Source organism: Candida theae (assembly GCF_024610275.1).
Source record: "Candida theae strain CBS 12239 chromosome Unknown scaffold9, whole genome shotgun sequence".
Classification (NCBI taxonomy): Eukaryota; Fungi; Ascomycota; class Pichiomycetes; order Serinales; family Debaryomycetaceae; genus Lodderomyces; species Lodderomyces theae.
In genome coordinates, this window is record NW_026261447.1 from 272,830 (window position 1) to 290,157 (window position 17,328).

Consider the following 17,328-nt stretch of genomic DNA (forward strand, 5'->3'; position numbering starts at 1 on the left):
TTGATTCTATACAGTTGTTTGTTACTGTTCTGTAGGTTCCGATATTGTCTTGTCTTCTCGTTCTAATTGCCGGTTCCTTTCGAAAGAGCATTCTTATCAAGATGTGTCATCGCCTCAAAGTTGAGGGAACAGAAAAAAAGAAACGTCAAGGTAGCCCACATGCAAAACTCTTTTACGTTATTTGACGTCAGTTTGATAAATTGGAAATTGCGAATTGCCCACATGAGGATACAGATGGATGTTGACTCCTTTACAGAATTTGATTGTTGCTCAACCAAAGGAAAATTTTCTCTATATAAATGAGCAAGGAGGGACTGCCTTTGTTATAGTGGTTTACATTCATATCAATTTCAAAACCTCATCAACTAAACCGATAGATCAACAGTTTTTTACAATAACAGTTACATTTACCAGTGACAGTTGACAATCGGAGCAAAATAGTATTGCAACACCCGACTTTGCAATCATAAACAATTTTATCACACATACATCTGACAACTACTCCAAGAGAAGGTGCCAAAACCAGTACAATCAATAGACGCTGTCGTCTTATCGCACAATACAGTAACACTTCTCTTTGGGCTAGACTTGTGCTTGAAGAGAAGAAGATCATTTTCATAATAAACTATACCTGAGAAAAGACATAGTACTATACACTTACCCTAGTTGAAACATACACAAGACAGATACAATATTGGACATATACCTTGTTGACATAGAACAAGAACAGTTAAACCAACTACATTAACAAGTATCTTTGTTCGCATCAACCTATCGTCTACGAGTGTTGTCAACAGAATAACATCACGTGAGGATTTGTATACTACACAATACACTACACAATAAATACAACTAAGCTTTGTGTGTCGCTTAAAGAAACAAGTTCTGACACAAATCAATTTTTTTTTTTATTATTATTATTATTTTCAGACAAAGGGGTCACACACTCACACACTCACACACTCCTCTCTAGAGAGAATAGATTGATCAAGAAGAACCACTTTAAGACGTCCGACAATCCCAGACTCAAGTCCCAAAGAAAAGTTATTGAAGAACCGGTTATTGAAAGTCATATAAAAGTTAGCCCGGTACCCACAAGCAGTCAAAGAACTAGCTTCTAGCACAATTGAGCTTCTATACAAGTCTAGCAACAACACCTAATTTTTTTTTTTCTTTTTTTTTTTTTTTTTGCTTTCACAGATTAAATTAGTTTTGATCAGGGGTCTCTTGGCGCAGCTCCTACCTGGAGGTCAGTTTTTTTTCACTTTGGGCCGTCTAGTTGTATCATTCAAGTATCTCAACTTCCTGAGCCAACTTCTTTGTTCCACTGCCTCCCCCACCCAGCACTTTGGATCATCCCATCCTTAGCAGAATTTAAGCCGAGACGCATTATACACAAAGTCAGATCATCAGATCCCGCTAGAGAGCGTTTTTGTTTTTATTTTTTTTTTCCCCTTTTAGTTTGACAAACGTTTTACGTTGTACTACAACCAACAACCCGAAGCTAAAGTACTCCAGAGAGATCATCATTTTGGTAATTGCGGAGTGGGGAGCTTGTACAAGAAATCACTGCCCAACAATCAATATAACTAGATTTGAGAAACCAAAGCTTTCTGAAAGGAGGTTTTATATACCCAGTGGAGTTTCCTTTAAATTTTTGACGAGTTCCAAATACCCATTCTTTATTTACGGGCCATTTGTTTGAGATTCCCTACAATTGTATATACCATTTGATTTCGTGTGATTGCCTTTGTTTTTCCAAAAGATCAAATCACTTTCATTTAGAAAAAGGCTACGACAACTGGAGATATACACAAACTGTGCAGACAAAATAGGAAAAAGACCAGAATCCCAGACTGGCATCACGAGCAGAAATATCTCATTATCCATAATATACTTTTAAAGCTAAAGGATAATTTCAAAACAAGACACATTATAGACAAAGACCATTTTTTGTCACTGTTGAGAAAACCGTATTTAATTTTGGGTTGCTTGAGTATTTTTTTTTTTTTGATATTTCTTATTTTTGCACCAGGGAGAGAGAGAGAGAGAGAGTTGTGACTGTTTTCATTTTCAATTGTGTGTTTTTGTTTTTTTTTTTTTTTTTTTTTTTTTTTTTTTTTTTTTTTTTTTTTTTTTTTTTTTCCGGGGAGGGAGGGAGAATTCCTTTTATTGTTTTAGTCTATTTGGTTAAGCAATGGCGCATAACTTTGGAGTAACTGCTACAGCAAGACCGGGTCGGGATAATGGGAATCAATCAGAAGATTATAGATATCAACACCACCAGAATGAGCAACTCCTGCATCGACAGTTGAGTACAGAAGTCAACGACGCAACGAGGGGAGATGACGGTCGAAATTTATTCCATATGCCCCAATTTGATCAGCAAACTTCTATTTCCAACACCGCTCAAGTATCTTCTCCTTCATTTCAGTCAATGAGCAATCTCTCAACACTTCCACCACCGTTGGGATCAAGTTTGAGTAAGTTTGCTTCAAATGGATCAAGTACATTTTGGAATACACCCTTGTCTGGCCTGTCTGGTGCAAATGTGGGAGCAAGAGTAGCAGCTGAAGGACCCTCACATTCACAATATCGCGGGTCCTCTATTGATTCGAGTATTTGGAGACTGCCAAGCTCAGTCACTTCCACTGGACAAGCCTCAATCACGTCAAGTTTATGGTCCCCAACGAAACTAAGCGGACACGAAGAACCGCAGCCGCAACAGCAGCCGCAACAGCAACAACAACAGCAACCGAATTTTACTCTGCAGTACTTTTCACAAAAACAACCACCTGCTGCACTTCAAAACACACTTTTGTTCCCATCAAATGCTAAAAACTATATATCAACTGTTCCTAATGAGAACCGCTCATCGTCCATTAGCGCGTTTACTCCACCATCGATGGAGGAGATTGCTGTTGCTAATGGGTTGATTAATGAAGACTCTGTTAATTTTTCGCCGCCAGTGAGTTTTGAATCAATGAGACGTCACTCTTACACAGAGGGATTGCTTGGCCAGAAGCGCCAGACACTAGATGTATCTCCCACATTGTCCAAGCGCCAACCATCTATGAATGACTTGGCCACAATGCAAATGGTTGATGATTACTTTGAATCGGATCCTCATGAACGTGTTAAAGTTACAATGAAGTTGTTGAATGATCGGTTTTTTGATGAGGAGCGGTACTTGAATGACGGGTATCAGTTGCCCAAGTTTCCTATTGAATCGTCATTGCGTAATTATCAATTGGTTTTGGTTGGATTCAAGGCGGGAAGGATTGATGTGTTTTACCTCCCTTCTACAAATGGTGTGTGTATGACAGCCATGACTAGTCCAACAGAAACAGCACCTGCAACGGCCTCCATTGGTCAAAACTCTTTTGAAGTGAAGGTTGGCGATTTAGTTATTGTTGAGGCTGATCGTGGACGCGATTTGGGAAAGGTTTTCAAGTTGAATGTGTCAATCGATGAAGCACGGTTGTTGAAGTTGTTGCAGTTTCAAGAGCAACAAGCAGCCTTGAATGAACCAGTTGAGAATAACTTGTTGGATAACGTGCCTGCAGTAGGAGGAGGTGGACTTTCAGGTCAAAATCCGCAACATACATCATCCTCACAACCTCCTCCTCATCAACAACAACAACATCATCATCATCATCAACAACAACAACACATGCACAGTCAGTCAAGTTCAGTTGCTCCACCAACATTACAATTTCCCAAGTCTATATTGGCACTAGCACAGCCCAATGAGGCATTTCAGATTTTGAATAAGAAGCAAGATGAAGAAAAGGCTTGTAGGTTATGTCTTGCCAAGATTTCAAGCGCAACAAGCGGATGTTTACTAAGTGGGGCACCTATATCGCCAGCAACGCAAGACTTGTTGCAAATGAAGTTGATTGATGCTGAGTACCAATTTGATCGGAAAAAGTTGATTTTCTATTATTCTACATCAAAGAGAATTGATTTTAGAGATTTGGTTAGAGAGTTGTTTCGTATTTATAAGACAAGGATTTGGATGTGTGCTGTGACTGGAGTGCCCTTTAAAGCGTCAAGAACAAGTTTGAGTCCGTTAAGCACTGGTGTGGGGTCAGCAGTAGTGGGTGGGGTAGGAGGGAGAGGAGGTGCCGGTGTTGTTGGAAATATTGTGGATATCGATCAATCATCACAGAATCAAAAGCAATCATTACAACAGCAAGCACCGCATCCAGTGCAATTTCTGCAACGACCACCAATTAACATGCTGATGTCACAACATGGTCAGGTTGAGGGGTCGACAACAATGCTTCTTCCACTGCAGCAACTCCAGCAACAACCTGGGCTCAATCGAAGACTGAGCTTTCAGCAAACAAGTAGCACCTCTCAGAATCAAGCTCTGGTGCAATTTCAGGGCCCACAATCAGTGAATTGCTCTTGGGGGTCAACTGGTCAACTTCAACATCGAGCACTGCTTCAACCGCAGTTTAATTATAGTGATTGCCAGTTTGATGCTGTACCTCGGCAAATATCCAATTCTGAACAGCCACAACCATGGCTGCTGGTGCCACAACTGCTGCAACTGAGTCAAGAATTGCAACAGCTACAACAGCAAAGTTATTGGATTACACAGCAGCAACTACAGCAGCAACTACAATTGAGGCAGCAGCAATTTCCACTCGGTCAGCCATTGACACCACAACAGCAACAAGCTCAACAGGTGAAACAGCAAGCACAGAAACAGGTGCAAGATCAGTTCAGCAGGAAGAACCAAGGATGTGATGATGGAACAGTGGTTGGTGGAGGTGGAAATAACGTGGATGAGGCTTCGATGATGCAAAGCTCCTCGGAGGAAAAGATGGTGTTGAGGAGTCTAGTTGACTCTATGAATCACTAAGTGGTGAAACTACAGCTTGGGAGAGTGTAGCGATTGCTTGCTTCTGTTTAAAGGGATAATAAAAAAGAACGATAATTTAGACCAATTTCATTATGATTATGGGACAGATTTTTATATACATATATATAGATAAACGGACATTATACTTGATTTGACGGAGAGTGGGGAGCTCCCATAAATTCACTTCATTTAAAGGGGTATGATTAATTGTCTCTTCCACTTATGCAGAGTACACGGATGTGTGGAGTATATGAGGTGAGAATCTACAAAGACTAGCGTTTAATTGAAAGTTACGCAAATACAAGGATATACAAAGCAGAAAAGTTTTGGCAATATAATATTTGTTCCATATTCAAATTAGTATAAAGGCTTATTCAAATATTGTAGATCCCCCTCCCAACAAGTTAGAACTTTCCCCATTTCCACAAGGATTCATTTGGGTTAAACAACTCATTATCCAAATGACTGAAATACAACCCTTTATCCAAACCTTGCGCAATAATAACTTGCAAATAAAACAAGAAATCATTGGGGTTGAATCCAGCATTCAACTTTTCGACAAACTCCTTCCTACCTTCATCGGCAGACTTTTTGGACACCACATCCAATTTGACTCCCTTTGACGAGGAATACTTGTCAATAACATCTTTAACAGTTACAACGTCGCTTGCGACATGAACCAAATCGGGCAATTTGGCAATAGAATCATGAGTAGCCACAGCCAACACCACATTTCCCACATCTTCCAATTTGGAAATATGGAATTTTTGATCAATGTCACCAATCAAATTGACCCCCTGTTCCGTGATACCAACAGCTCCAACCCAGTCGTAAAGAAAAGCACCAGGCACAGCAAACAATGAAGTAATAATGTCGACAACTTTGATACCACCAATCTTGCGAACATTTTCCGAATGTTGAGTCTTTAATGCTAAAAATCCAGGTGCATAAGTGTCAACTTGTGGAATGTCAGTACCAAATTGAGATGGGATAAACAATTTTGGTTTAACTTGTGCAAGAATTTTCTCAATATTGGCAAACAATTCAGGGTTGGGACCAGTCAACTCAACAACGACATCAACGCCCTTGAGTGCGTCAATCAACTTGGTGTCATTTGGAGATGTTTCGGCAGAGACAATGTATTCAATTTTGTCGCTTGATTTGGTTCCTTCTTTTCTGGTGATTGCTTTGACGGGGAATTGAATCTTGGAGTCAAAGATACCAGAGTTGATGGCATTGAGGACGTGTTTGCCAATGAAACCATTGAGACCGATAATTGCAATTGAAACTTTAGACATTGTTTGAGTTATGTAGTGTGTATAGATTAGTTAGTAGTGATTGGTAGTTCTTGTTGTTGTGATTGAAAGTGTGGGTTGTAGTGGAAGACGAAATGGAGAATTCGCTGGTGTATTTATATACAATTGGGAGTAGTGGTTACTTGCTGACAAATTAACATGTACCCCTCCCCCTTGCTTTGCAAAAGACTGTGGTTGCTCTTTATTACAAATGTGTATGTATGTGCATGGTGCCACACTATATGGGTTATACTTACATACACGGTATTACATTCTTCCGCTCCACACTTTTTTGGTGGTATTGTGTAACTCTTGCTGATGTAATCAGATTGCTCTTTTTGTGTACTGATTTGAAAAGAATTAAGTGGTGCTACCAATTGCTGACAAAAAAATTACTAATGGATTACTAAGATACTCTTTTAATCCCTACTATCACAACAACTACTACCCTGTATACTTGAACAACTTGTACGGCTGAAACGTATTTGACAGTTGCTGTCAAATCATAATTCTTTGAGTGCCGCAAAAGTAAAAACTGATGAATATACAAGGTATTAATTATTTCAGACTCTTCTTGCGTCTACTTTTTACAAAACTGAACAATACAAGCTGAGATTGGGAAGTCAAACGACGCTAGACATATTTTCAGTTTTAATTTTCATAATTCTGTGCTGTTCTGTTCTCAAATGGGGGGGGGGGAGGTCTTGATTGGTTTAGTAAAAGAGTAAACTCAACAATTAAATGAATTGTGCATCAATTCTAAGACAAAACTGACGGTAGCTCCAATCGAAGACCCACCCCACTTTCAGCTACTCTTCATATGTTACCTTTTGAAAGTCAAGGTAAACTGTACTTCTCAAAGTCCGACCTTAAGACCGGTTCTTGACTGGCAACCGCTTCCCTCCTCCAAAAAAGATCCATCTTTAAGTACAGGGTTTTTTCTCATAAACTGAAAAGAGACCCTTAACCCTTAAGCCCAAGAGTAAAACCATTTGACTACACAGGATTTTGATAATTGCATAGTATGAGAATTAAAAGAGTAATGATCCACCAAATATTGTAATTGGTGAATTGACCAAAGCTCATCATAAACTTATTGGTGATTGCCGATTTTGTATGTGTGGTACTTTCGGCTCTTCCGACGGAGGACCGTAAAAAGATAAGTGTTCACGCGATAAACACCGACATTTGCCAAATATACCAAATACCCAAATTAAGAACGATATTGCTACTGATAAAAGAAACATATATACCCTCAATTTACCATTTTACACCCACACACACACATATATATATATAATAGCTTCTCCCACCCTTAGCTTTTCTTTCCCCACCAATTCATGTCATTAACCATGCCGTCTCACACAAATGAGTCAACAACAACAACAACAACAACAACAGCTTCACCAAAGGTACATATCAAAGCAACTGCACCAATTCCATACACATTATACTATGGCACATTCATACATACACCTTCATTAGACAGGTTGGAGATCCATTTCAATTGCATGGTCGGAGTAAACTCTAATGGAGTTATTGATTATATGCACAAGAATTACAATCCACTGGATCATGACGGTCAATCCCCACTCGAATACTTTCAATGTCAACATAATCAGTCGGTCTCGTCCAATGCAAACTCCAACGGTGATGCTGATGCCAGTGACGTAAATTTTGTTGATGTGTCTCAAGATTGTACCAAGTTTTTCTTTCCTGGATTCATAGATACTCATATCCATGCTTCGCAGTTTCCAAATATTGGTATTGGGTTAGATACACCTTTGTTGGACTGGTTAAACAAGTATACATTCCCTCTTGAGAGTCAATTTTGCGGTGGGAATGAGAATGCGAAAAGCAGCATCAATGACAAAGAGATTCAAGCGAGGTTGGAATTTGTAAAGCAAGTGTACTCTAGAGTAATTCAACGTACATTGCTGAATGGGACTACTTGTGCATCCTACTTCACCACTATTGACCCAGAAACCACCAATTACTTTGCTGACTTATTATTGGGGTTTGGTCAACGTGGATTTGTTGGTAAAGTTTGCATGGATTGTAATGAATCATACCCCCAATATGAAGAAAGTTTGGATACTTGTGTTGATTCAATGAACAAGATTATTGAGCACTTAGATGATATCAATCCCAAGTTGGAAACATTGGTGAAACCTATAGTAACACCGAGATTCGCACCAGTATGTTCAAGAGAGATGTTAGCCTATCTAGGCAAGCTAAGTGAATCTAGGCTGTTGCCCATACAAACTCACATTAGTGAAAATAAGCTGGAGATTGAATGGGTGGCCCAGTTATTTCCCGATTGTGATAGCTATAGTCAAGTTTACAACAAGTACAACTTGTTGACTGAATCAACCATATTAGCCCATTGTATTCATTTGTCACCGCAGGAATGTCAGTTGATTGCAGAAAAAAAGTGCTCGGTATCGCATTGTCCTACCTCAAACACATTCATATCGAGTGGTGAAGCTCCAATACGGAAATACTTGTATGATTACAATATCAATGTGTCTTTGGGTACTGATGTAAGTGGTGGATTCGATTCGAGTATTTTACAAATTGTCAAGCATGCAATTTTGGTTAGTCATCATTTGTCCATGAAGGAAGCAACCACCAAAGATAAAGAAAATGAGGAAGCGGTTGCAGATTTCGATTGTAAATTATCCATGGCTGAAGGGTTGTACATGTCAACCATGGGTGGTGCCAGAGCAGTTGGACTACAAGATCAAATTGGATCCTTTGTAAAGGGTAAGAAATTCGATTGTCAGTTGATTGATTTGACTAGTCCTGGTGCTTCAACCGATGTATTTTCCTGGCAAGTACCAAGTGTGAATGAGAATACTGGTGATGATGATGACGGTGTCAAGTATGACAAGATGGTTGATTTGGTGGGCAAATGGGTCTTCAGTGGTGATGATCGGAATTGTGTCGGAGTTTGGTGTAATGGGAGACAAGTTGTAGATAAGAGGAGGAAGGTAGGGGGTTGTGTATGTTGAGTAGAGCAGAAACTACATTTTGTATATTAGGAATTGAGGTAATAGAGGTAGTGCAAGACTCTCAGCTATTCATTTCCAGCTGTATTATGAGTGTCATATGCGTTTGGCTTAGGGAATAGCGCATATTCAATCGCTTTCTACATACTGTATATAAAACTAGCGATGAGATGTACCTATTGTGTTGTTCGTAATCAACCTCGGCTAAATTCAATTTAAATTTTCAATTTTATTTCTTTTTTTTTTTTTTTTTTTTTTTTTTTTTTTTTTTTTTTTTTGTTTTTTTTTTTTTTCTTCTCCTTTAACTCCGGTTTTTTTTGTCTCTTAAACTCCGCAATCTTATCGNGTTGTTCGTAATCAACCTCGGCTAAATTCAATTTAAATTTTCAATTTTTTTTTTTTTTTTTTTTTTTTTTTTTTTTTCTTCTCCTTTAACTCCGGTTTCTATTGTCTCTTAAACTCCGCAATCTCATCGTCCAACTATTTTTCTTTGTTTTTTTTTTTCATTTTTTTTTTTTTAAGCGAAAGCCAAAAGTGACTTAAGCCACAAGTACTATAATGGCTTTTAAATATACACTTGAGAAGGTCGTAGAGTTCTCAGAGTATACCTCTCTCACTAACTTGACATTACAAACGAGTTACAAAGTTGTCGCATTTCTGCAATCTAATAATCAAGTTTGTTCCTGTTGAATGAGGCGGGGGACACAGGATCTTATTGTGTATGTATGTCGTCTAAAAAATAAGCAGAATCAAATACAGTAAGAGGATGTGTACACTTTGTTACACAAGAAAAGACTTTAGTACTTAGTAACTGCCCCATACTTTACTTTGAGATCTTTAAAATTGGAATCTTAAATTCTAAATTGCAATTTTTAAAAAGACATAAGTACACGCTACCAGTTTTGAAAAACAGAAAATTTCTCTTTTCTTGTCTTCTCGTTGTCTACCTAGTTCTCTGCCCCCCATAAAAACGAAAGAGGAAGACACCAATCTGATTAAAAACGTCTTTAACAATTTTCAATACAAAAAAAAACAACAAAGTAGACAGATACACCACTATACACCACTAAATACAAATACATGTATCCAGTTCCACACACTACTTCAACACTCATTAACATCTGCTACTCCACATCCAACTAAAAGTAAGTTTCTGACTTCCCCCCCCCACCCCCCACGAATTAGTCCTTCTTTTTCTTTTTATCACTTCAAAAAAAAAAATTTTTTTTTTTTTCAATCTTTCTTTGTGTCTCCATACAGATATGTCAAGTAAAGAAGCAGCAGCCTCAGCCTATGAGCATGGGCAAGAGCATAAACAAGAGCTTAAGCAAGATGCTTTGACTACTGCAAGAGTGTCACAGGACATTCCCTCCAAAGATGAAGAATTGGCCGGTCTTACAGAAGAAGAAAAGTACTACGGAGACTCTAGCACTTCACTGGAGTTTGACATGGTTGATTTAGAAGCCAACGATGAAATTTTGCATGCTAAGATGAAGCTCATCAATGACGCCATTGATGAGATTGGATTCACTCCGTACCACTTGAAATTGTTTTTCTTGAATGGTATGGGATACTGGACTGATAATCAGTTGAATTTCTTGGAAAGTACCGTACGTCAATTCATCAACTACCAATTTGGATACAAGTTCCCCGTCACTGGTGAAACGTATGCCGGTGGTATGATTTTGGGAGCGTTGGTTTGGGGATTTGGTGCCGATTTAATTGGTAGGAAATTGGCATTCAACTTGTCGCTTTTATTGAGTGCCATTTTCGCAATTATGGCTGGGATGATGGGCAATATGGCCAGTTATGCCCTTTTTGTCTTGTTGTCTGCATTTGCCGCTGGTGGAAACTTGGTGTTGGATACTTGTGTGTTTCTTGAGTTTTTACCTCACAAGGATCAATGGTTGTTGACTTTTTTCGCCTTGTTTTGGGGGATTGGACAAACTATTGCCACGGCTTTGGGGTACGCCTTTTTGCCAAATAATACTTGTGACTCGGCTGATTATTGTCCCTCGCATATAAATAGGGGATGGAGGTATGTTTGGTACACCAATGGATCTATTGTTTTGGCAATGGCTGTTTTGCGTGTGACTGTTATTAGATTGAAGGAAACACCCAAATTTCTTGTGGCTAATAACCGTGACGCTGAAGCTGTTGCCGTGTTGCAACACATTGCCACGAAATACAACCGTCCTTGTTCATTGACTTTGGATCAATTGTTGGAATGTGGTGAAATCAAGAGTAATTCAGATTACAGAAACCATTTCAATATAAAGGGAACTTTGCAGCTCATGTTTAAGCATTTGAAGATACTTTTTGCAACTGCAAAGGCAACAAGATCAACTGTGTTGTTGTTTATATCGTGGGCATTCCTTGGTATTTCATATCCACTTTATTCTTCCTTTTTACCTACATATTTGGCTACTAGAGGGGCCAACATTTCCGCCCCAACTACATCAGGTGTCTATCGTGATAACCTTATTGCCAATGCTTGTTCAATTTTCGGCCCAATGATTGCTGGGTTAATGTTGAAATTCATTCCTAAATTAGGTAGAAGAGGAGTCATGTTCATCGGTGGTATTGCCACGATGGCCCTTTTGTTTGGGTACACTCAGGTTAGAACTAGGGCTCAAAATGTCGGATTCACATCAAGTGTGTACGTTGCCTTGTATATTTATTACGGAGTCATTTTCGCATACACCCCAGAAGTCATGCCTAGTGCCGCAAGAGCAACCGGAAACTGTTTATGTTTGTTTGCCACAAGAATCTGTACTGCAATGGTACCGATTATTGCTTATTATTCAGACACGTCATCTGCCGTGCCAATTTGGATTTGTGGTGCTTTTGTCGGTGTCATTGGTGTTATTGCATTGTTTTTGCCATTTGAACCAAGTAAACAAAGAGTTGTCTAATTGGAGGAACCGCTTACCTTTCATTTCTGTTGCGAATCATCAGTGAGCTCTTTGGAGACAAGTACCCTTATCTTTGTGGATTTTACGTCATCAACTATTCAACATATTTGTACTTTAGTCTTTCTTTCAATTCGTGTTCATTAAATAAATGGACAATTTTTATTCGCATCCACTATGTGTACATTATACAAAGTGAATAGTTTTACATTTTTTTATAAATCAATTACATTCAACATGAAAAAAAAAAGGGGTACTACACCCGCTACATCGTAAGAGTTGGACTCCATCAACTTGTGCGACATTATCCATGAGGCTTTGAAATGGTCAGGTTTATCCATCGAGTTGTTCGGTTGCGCGTTTGACACGTTTCGTGGCCCTCTCCTGCATGCGTCAATTGTGTTCCCCTCTTTTCTCTTTTTGTCCTGATGCCGTATCTCTATACTAAATCAATTTTTAGTCGTGCGCGCGTGTCGGTTGCGCACGTGGGGTGGATTGTAAATTCCAAAATAAATTAGTACAACCCAACCGCATACAGAATAAAAAGATAACCTGTCACATTTGGCTAGCGGTAGAGTCATAAGACCAGTTACTATTCTCAAAGTTTGCCAAATGTAATGGTTAAGAAGTAAAAGTGAAAGGCAGTGTGGGGGGGGTATGAGAATACCGAGACTAAAGGTTTTACAGATTTTTTGTCTTCCCAAGAAAATCGTGGGGCCCTCTTTATATTTAGAAGTCCACGATCTCATGTCAAATTCAAATGAATGAAAAAAAATACTCCATGTCATGGAGTATATGATAATATTACTCAAAACGGCAATATTTCCATCTCTGAGTTGTTAATAAAACCCAATTTTTAATTTTAATCTGCTTTGCATCTTTAATATTTATCTGGTGTTTCTAAAAACCCTATTGTCTTTTTGAAAAACTTTAGTCACAAGAGATTGTGATTGGGAATTAACCATGAGGCACCTACTTCTATATATATATGTATTGAAACAAATTTGAAAAAAGAATGATTTGAAACTCCCATATCTTCACTTCTCTCCCACCTTCCTTCCATCCTACTGCAGTTTGCATTACACCCAGTTTCTTGTCCCTTTTCACATTTTCCAAATTTCGAAGTCGTAGGTTAGCCATGTCAGATATTGAAAAACAACAACAAGAAGCCATAACCCCCAAACTGACTACTGAATCAGCCACGTTACACGATGAAACCGAAATCTACCAGTTGAAAGATGAAGTCTTGACCAAGAAGATGAAATTGATTAATGACGCAATTGACGAGATTGGATTCACGCCATATCACCTAAAATTATTCTTTTTGAACGGGATGGGATATTGGACAGATACGCAATTGACATTTATAGAAAGTTCGGTGCGTACCTTTATCAACTACCAGTTTGGTTACAAGTTCCCCATCAGTAATGAAATGTTGGCTGCTGGTTTGCTTGTTGGCGCTTTGTTTTGGGGGTTTTCCGCCGATTTGATTGGAAGAAAGGTTGCATTCAATATCTCGTTATTGCTTAGCGGATTATTCACAATCATCACGGGTACAATGTCGTCGATGGCAAGCTATTGCATTTTTGTGTTTTTGAGTTGTTTTGCCGCTGGTGGGAACTTGGTGTTGGATACGTGCGTGTTTCTTGAATACTTGCCTCACAAGAACCAATGGTTATTGACTTTTTTTGCATTCTTTTGGGGGATTGGACAAGTTATTGCCACTGCTTTGGCGTATGCTTTCTTACCTAATAATTCGTGTTCTTCTGCTGATTATTGTCCCTCGCATATCAATCGTGGCTGGAGATATGTGTACTACACTAACGGATCTATAGTTTTGGCAATGGCGGTGTTGCGATTAACGGTGGTGAGATTGAAGGAAACACCCAAGTTTCTTGTATCAAATAATCGTGATGCTGAAGCAATTGAGATTTTACACCACATTGCTACAAAGTATAACCGGACATGTTCATTAACTTTGCAAGAATTGGAGCTGTTGGGTACTGTTGAAGTGAATGATGATTTTAGAAAGCACATTGATTGGAAAGGATTGTTGGTATTGGTCAAACATCACTTGTCAATCTTGTTTAGCAATAAAAAGATGGCACGGTCAACATTATTGGTGTTTCTTTCCTGGTTCTTGTTGGGAATCTCATACCCATTGTACTCGTCGTTTTTGCCACAGTATTTGGCAACCAGGGGTGCCAACATATCAGCATCTACGACCCAGGGAGTGTACCGAGACAATTTAATCTCAAACGCGGTATCAATGGGTGGGCCATTAATTGCGGGTGGTATATTATATTTTTTCCCAATTATTGGACGAAGAGGTGTCTTGTTCATAGGTGGTGTTACATCAATGGCATTTTTATTCGGTTACACGCAAATCAAAAGCAGACCTCAAAATGTGGCACTTTCGTCAATATCCTATGCAACTATCTATATCTACTATTCCGCATTGTATGCCTACACACCAGAAGTGTTTCCTAGTGCTGCAAGAGGCACTGGGAACTCATTGGCCATCGCTTGTACGAGAGTTGGTTCTGTTATTGTGCCGTTGATTTTTTACTACTCAAACAAGTCAAGCACCGCACCAATATGGATCTGTGGTGCATTTGTTGGTGTTGTTGGGTTTATCGCGTTGTTGTTCCCATATGAACCAAGTAAGCACAGAGTTGCTTGATAGAGGTAGACTCGTTTGTTTGTATGTACATTCAGTTATTTCTTTAATATCTATTAGAATACTGCAACTTCCTCTCAAGTTACTGCGCTTTTAAACAGTACATCCTAACAGGATACAATTCCTTTGGTAAACCCTTTTGAACATCACTGGCAATCAATTTCAACCCGGCTCTAATAAACAATTCTCTAAATTTCCGATCAGTCCTTGTGACAGAGCTATCAGTTTCATCAAACACATCCTCTACTGGAGCAATGTTTTCCTTCACTATAATGGTTCCATTCTCAATCAATGCACCACGACACGTTTTCCAAAATTCCACCAAGACATCATCGGGTAATTGACCCACACACCATTGGCACCAAATCAACCAGTATTGCTTATCGGGTACCCATTCCTGCATACCTATATCATAGACTCTTCCCAATTTGCCCAGTGACTCAACTTGTTGCAACTCAACCGGCATTTGTTCAACAAATGGCTTGACAGGTTCGAGTAGATCAACTTTGTCACTAACTTTCCAAAGAAGATCACGAGTGATTCTACCAATTCCCGCTCCCATATCAATTGTGTATTTAGGATGATCACCACTGTTCATGCGGGACGACAATTTGCGTAGAAATGTGAGCGATCCCACTATATCGACTTTGGGAACTGGTGTTTGCTCACCAAACCCACCAAGTACTCCATTTACTGAAGCTGGGACTGATGACCAGTACGATATGGCGTCATCGTAGTTAATCTGTGAGTCAGGTACGATGCTGGTATCTACCTCTATATCCTCTGGGTATTGTTTTACTGGCATTGACTGCTTATTAAGTGACTGCTGTAAAGATGCATGAGATGAGATCAAAGGAGAGTTGAAGTTTCTGTGTGTGTTTGTGTGTCGTGCTTGATGTCTGAAAAAAAGGCAAATGAGACACACCCCAAGATCTGTCTAATTAAAGATCAGGTGACTGACCCTTCATAACAAACCCTGTGCTTATTATTCCCAATTTGTACATTAACAAATTGCTCACACAAAAAAAAAAAAAAAATTTTAAGCTGTAGAGGAACAGAGCCACAAGACACAACGCATAGCATTCATGTCTAGTCAGCCGAAAGTTTTACAACCAAACTATCCCGAGAGGTCTCATTCAAGTCCCAAAACTGCCATGAATAACAGCCACAATAGCCAGATATAGTATAGCACAACTACAAACACACGTGAAAGAAATGATATTGATCAATAATGTGAAATATTCCTGTATGGAGTGTATACGAGGTCATAGGTCCTCCACATGCAAACACCATGACCGACCACTACTACAAGTTAGATCAAAGGGCAGACCTGGTGTTTACGCAAACGGTAACCCCAACCATCGAGTGGCTGTTTTTGCCGAGGAAATTGCAACAGCATCTGACTCTGCAGACTCGGAAGTAGCATCTGCAGAATCAACCTCGCCACCACCACCACCACCACCAAATTCATGCAAATCGCAACCAATTATAATATTAAAAGCTTCATCAAAGCAGGTGATTGACTTGACTAATGGAGAGATCGTTGGCCCTTACGACGAGTCAAAAACTACCAAGAGCATGGTTGAAAAGCCACCACCACAACAACCAGTCATCAATGACGAGAGTTTCATAATATCTTCAGGATGCTGTGCTCCAAAAGTAACTAAACGGTCTGGCTGTGGCTGTTGTGGTAACAAAAGGAAGGATGTGAACAAGTCAAAAATATTGCAAACATACATTGAGAAGAAGCTAAATAAGGAAATGATGCCACCGATTCCAAAACAAGTAAAGTTTATTTCAGAGACACCTCGTCCACAGGTCAGCAGCAATACCAATAATGGAAATACCCGAAGCGAAACTCCTGTGTTTGAAGTGGTTCCTGTTTCTTCCTGTTCTATTCCAGGTACTTGTTGTTGCGCCAGCGATTGCAATTGCGCTGGGTGTGTGGTTCATGGTAATACACCAGAAGTTCCTCAACAAAACTTTCTAGACTCATCCCATCAAAGCAAATTGCCCATGGATACTATTTCGAAGATTGACACACTTGTTTTCGACTCATTGGCAACCCACAATATCCTCCCAAGGGTGACGCCAATGGATCAACTCCCACAAACTCCAAGTCTTGGCGAACCGTATACTGGACTGACTGTTCCAGCTTCCCCTTCAATGTGTCTATGTCCCCCCGACGCATGTGACTGTGCCAACTGCGAAGTGCACGGTATAATTGATGGTCACAAGTTGGATGAATATTTTGTTGATCAAGAAAAATTATTGAATGCATTGGTTTCTGATTTTGATTTCAATACTCTTATGTCGTTGGGTGGGAATGCGGGCCCCAATGAGCATCCCAAACCCGTGCCAGCTAGCAATGCATTTCCTACAAGCAACAGTGAGGAGCACCATTATGGTAAATTACGATATCCACAGATGCAATTGCCAAGCAGTGATGGCTGGTCCGGACTACAAAGTTTGCATCCCAGCTATGTCGATTCCAGTCAGCTAGTACATGCTAACGAGAAAAGGTGTTGCTCTAGTCGTAAGAGTGCTTAGTGATAGA

General features: G+C 39.5%; 7 protein-coding genes across 7 annotated transcripts; 5 read left to right on the forward strand and 2 right to left on the reverse strand. All coding sequences in view use genetic code 12, as the record gives it.

Moving 5' to 3' along the window:
• Positions 1 to 2,197: 2,197 nt before the first annotated feature.
• Positions 2,198 to 4,873, forward strand: KGF57_003556 (uncharacterized protein; the record flags this gene model as incomplete). Its single annotated transcript, XM_051752987.1, has 1 exon — positions 2,198 to 4,873. The coding sequence occupies one exon, from the start codon at positions 2,198 to 2,200 to the stop codon at positions 4,871 to 4,873; it is 2,676 nt and encodes an 891-aa protein (XP_051608052.1).
• A 404-nt stretch (positions 4,874 to 5,277) lies between these two features.
• Positions 5,278 to 6,171, reverse strand: CIP1 (Cip1p; the record flags this gene model as incomplete). The annotated part of the gene is made up of 1 exon (XM_051752988.1): positions 5,278 to 6,171. One exon carries the CDS (start codon positions 6,169 to 6,171, stop codon positions 5,278 to 5,280), a length of 894 nt encoding a protein of 297 aa, XP_051608053.1.
• Positions 6,172 to 7,508: 1,337 nt separating this feature from the next.
• On the forward strand, positions 7,509 to 9,182 carry KGF57_003558 (guanine deaminase; the record flags this gene model as incomplete). The annotated part of the gene is made up of 1 exon (XM_051752990.1): positions 7,509 to 9,182. The coding sequence occupies one exon, from the start codon at positions 7,509 to 7,511 to the stop codon at positions 9,180 to 9,182; it is 1,674 nt and encodes a 557-aa protein (XP_051608054.1).
• Positions 9,183 to 10,441: 1,259 nt separating this feature from the next.
• Positions 10,442 to 12,094, forward strand: KGF57_003559 (uncharacterized protein; the record flags this gene model as incomplete). Its single annotated transcript, XM_051752991.1, has 1 exon — positions 10,442 to 12,094. The coding sequence occupies one exon, from the start codon at positions 10,442 to 10,444 to the stop codon at positions 12,092 to 12,094; it is 1,653 nt and encodes a 550-aa protein (XP_051608055.1).
• A 1,135-nt stretch (positions 12,095 to 13,229) lies between these two features.
• Positions 13,230 to 14,774, forward strand: KGF57_003560 (MFS transporter; the record flags this gene model as incomplete). Its single annotated transcript, XM_051752992.1, has 1 exon — positions 13,230 to 14,774. The coding sequence occupies one exon, from the start codon at positions 13,230 to 13,232 to the stop codon at positions 14,772 to 14,774; it is 1,545 nt and encodes a 514-aa protein (XP_051608056.1).
• A 79-nt stretch (positions 14,775 to 14,853) lies between these two features.
• Positions 14,854 to 15,576, reverse strand: KGF57_003561 (N-terminal protein methyltransferase; the record flags this gene model as incomplete). Its single annotated transcript, XM_051752993.1, has 1 exon — positions 14,854 to 15,576. The coding sequence occupies one exon, from the start codon at positions 15,574 to 15,576 to the stop codon at positions 14,854 to 14,856; it is 723 nt and encodes a 240-aa protein (XP_051608057.1).
• A 443-nt stretch (positions 15,577 to 16,019) lies between these two features.
• Positions 16,020 to 17,321, forward strand: MAC1 (Mac1p; the record flags this gene model as incomplete). The annotated part of the gene is made up of 1 exon (XM_051752994.1): positions 16,020 to 17,321. One exon carries the CDS (start codon positions 16,020 to 16,022, stop codon positions 17,319 to 17,321), a length of 1,302 nt encoding a protein of 433 aa, XP_051608058.1.
• Between the last annotated feature and the right edge of the window lie 7 nt (positions 17,322 to 17,328).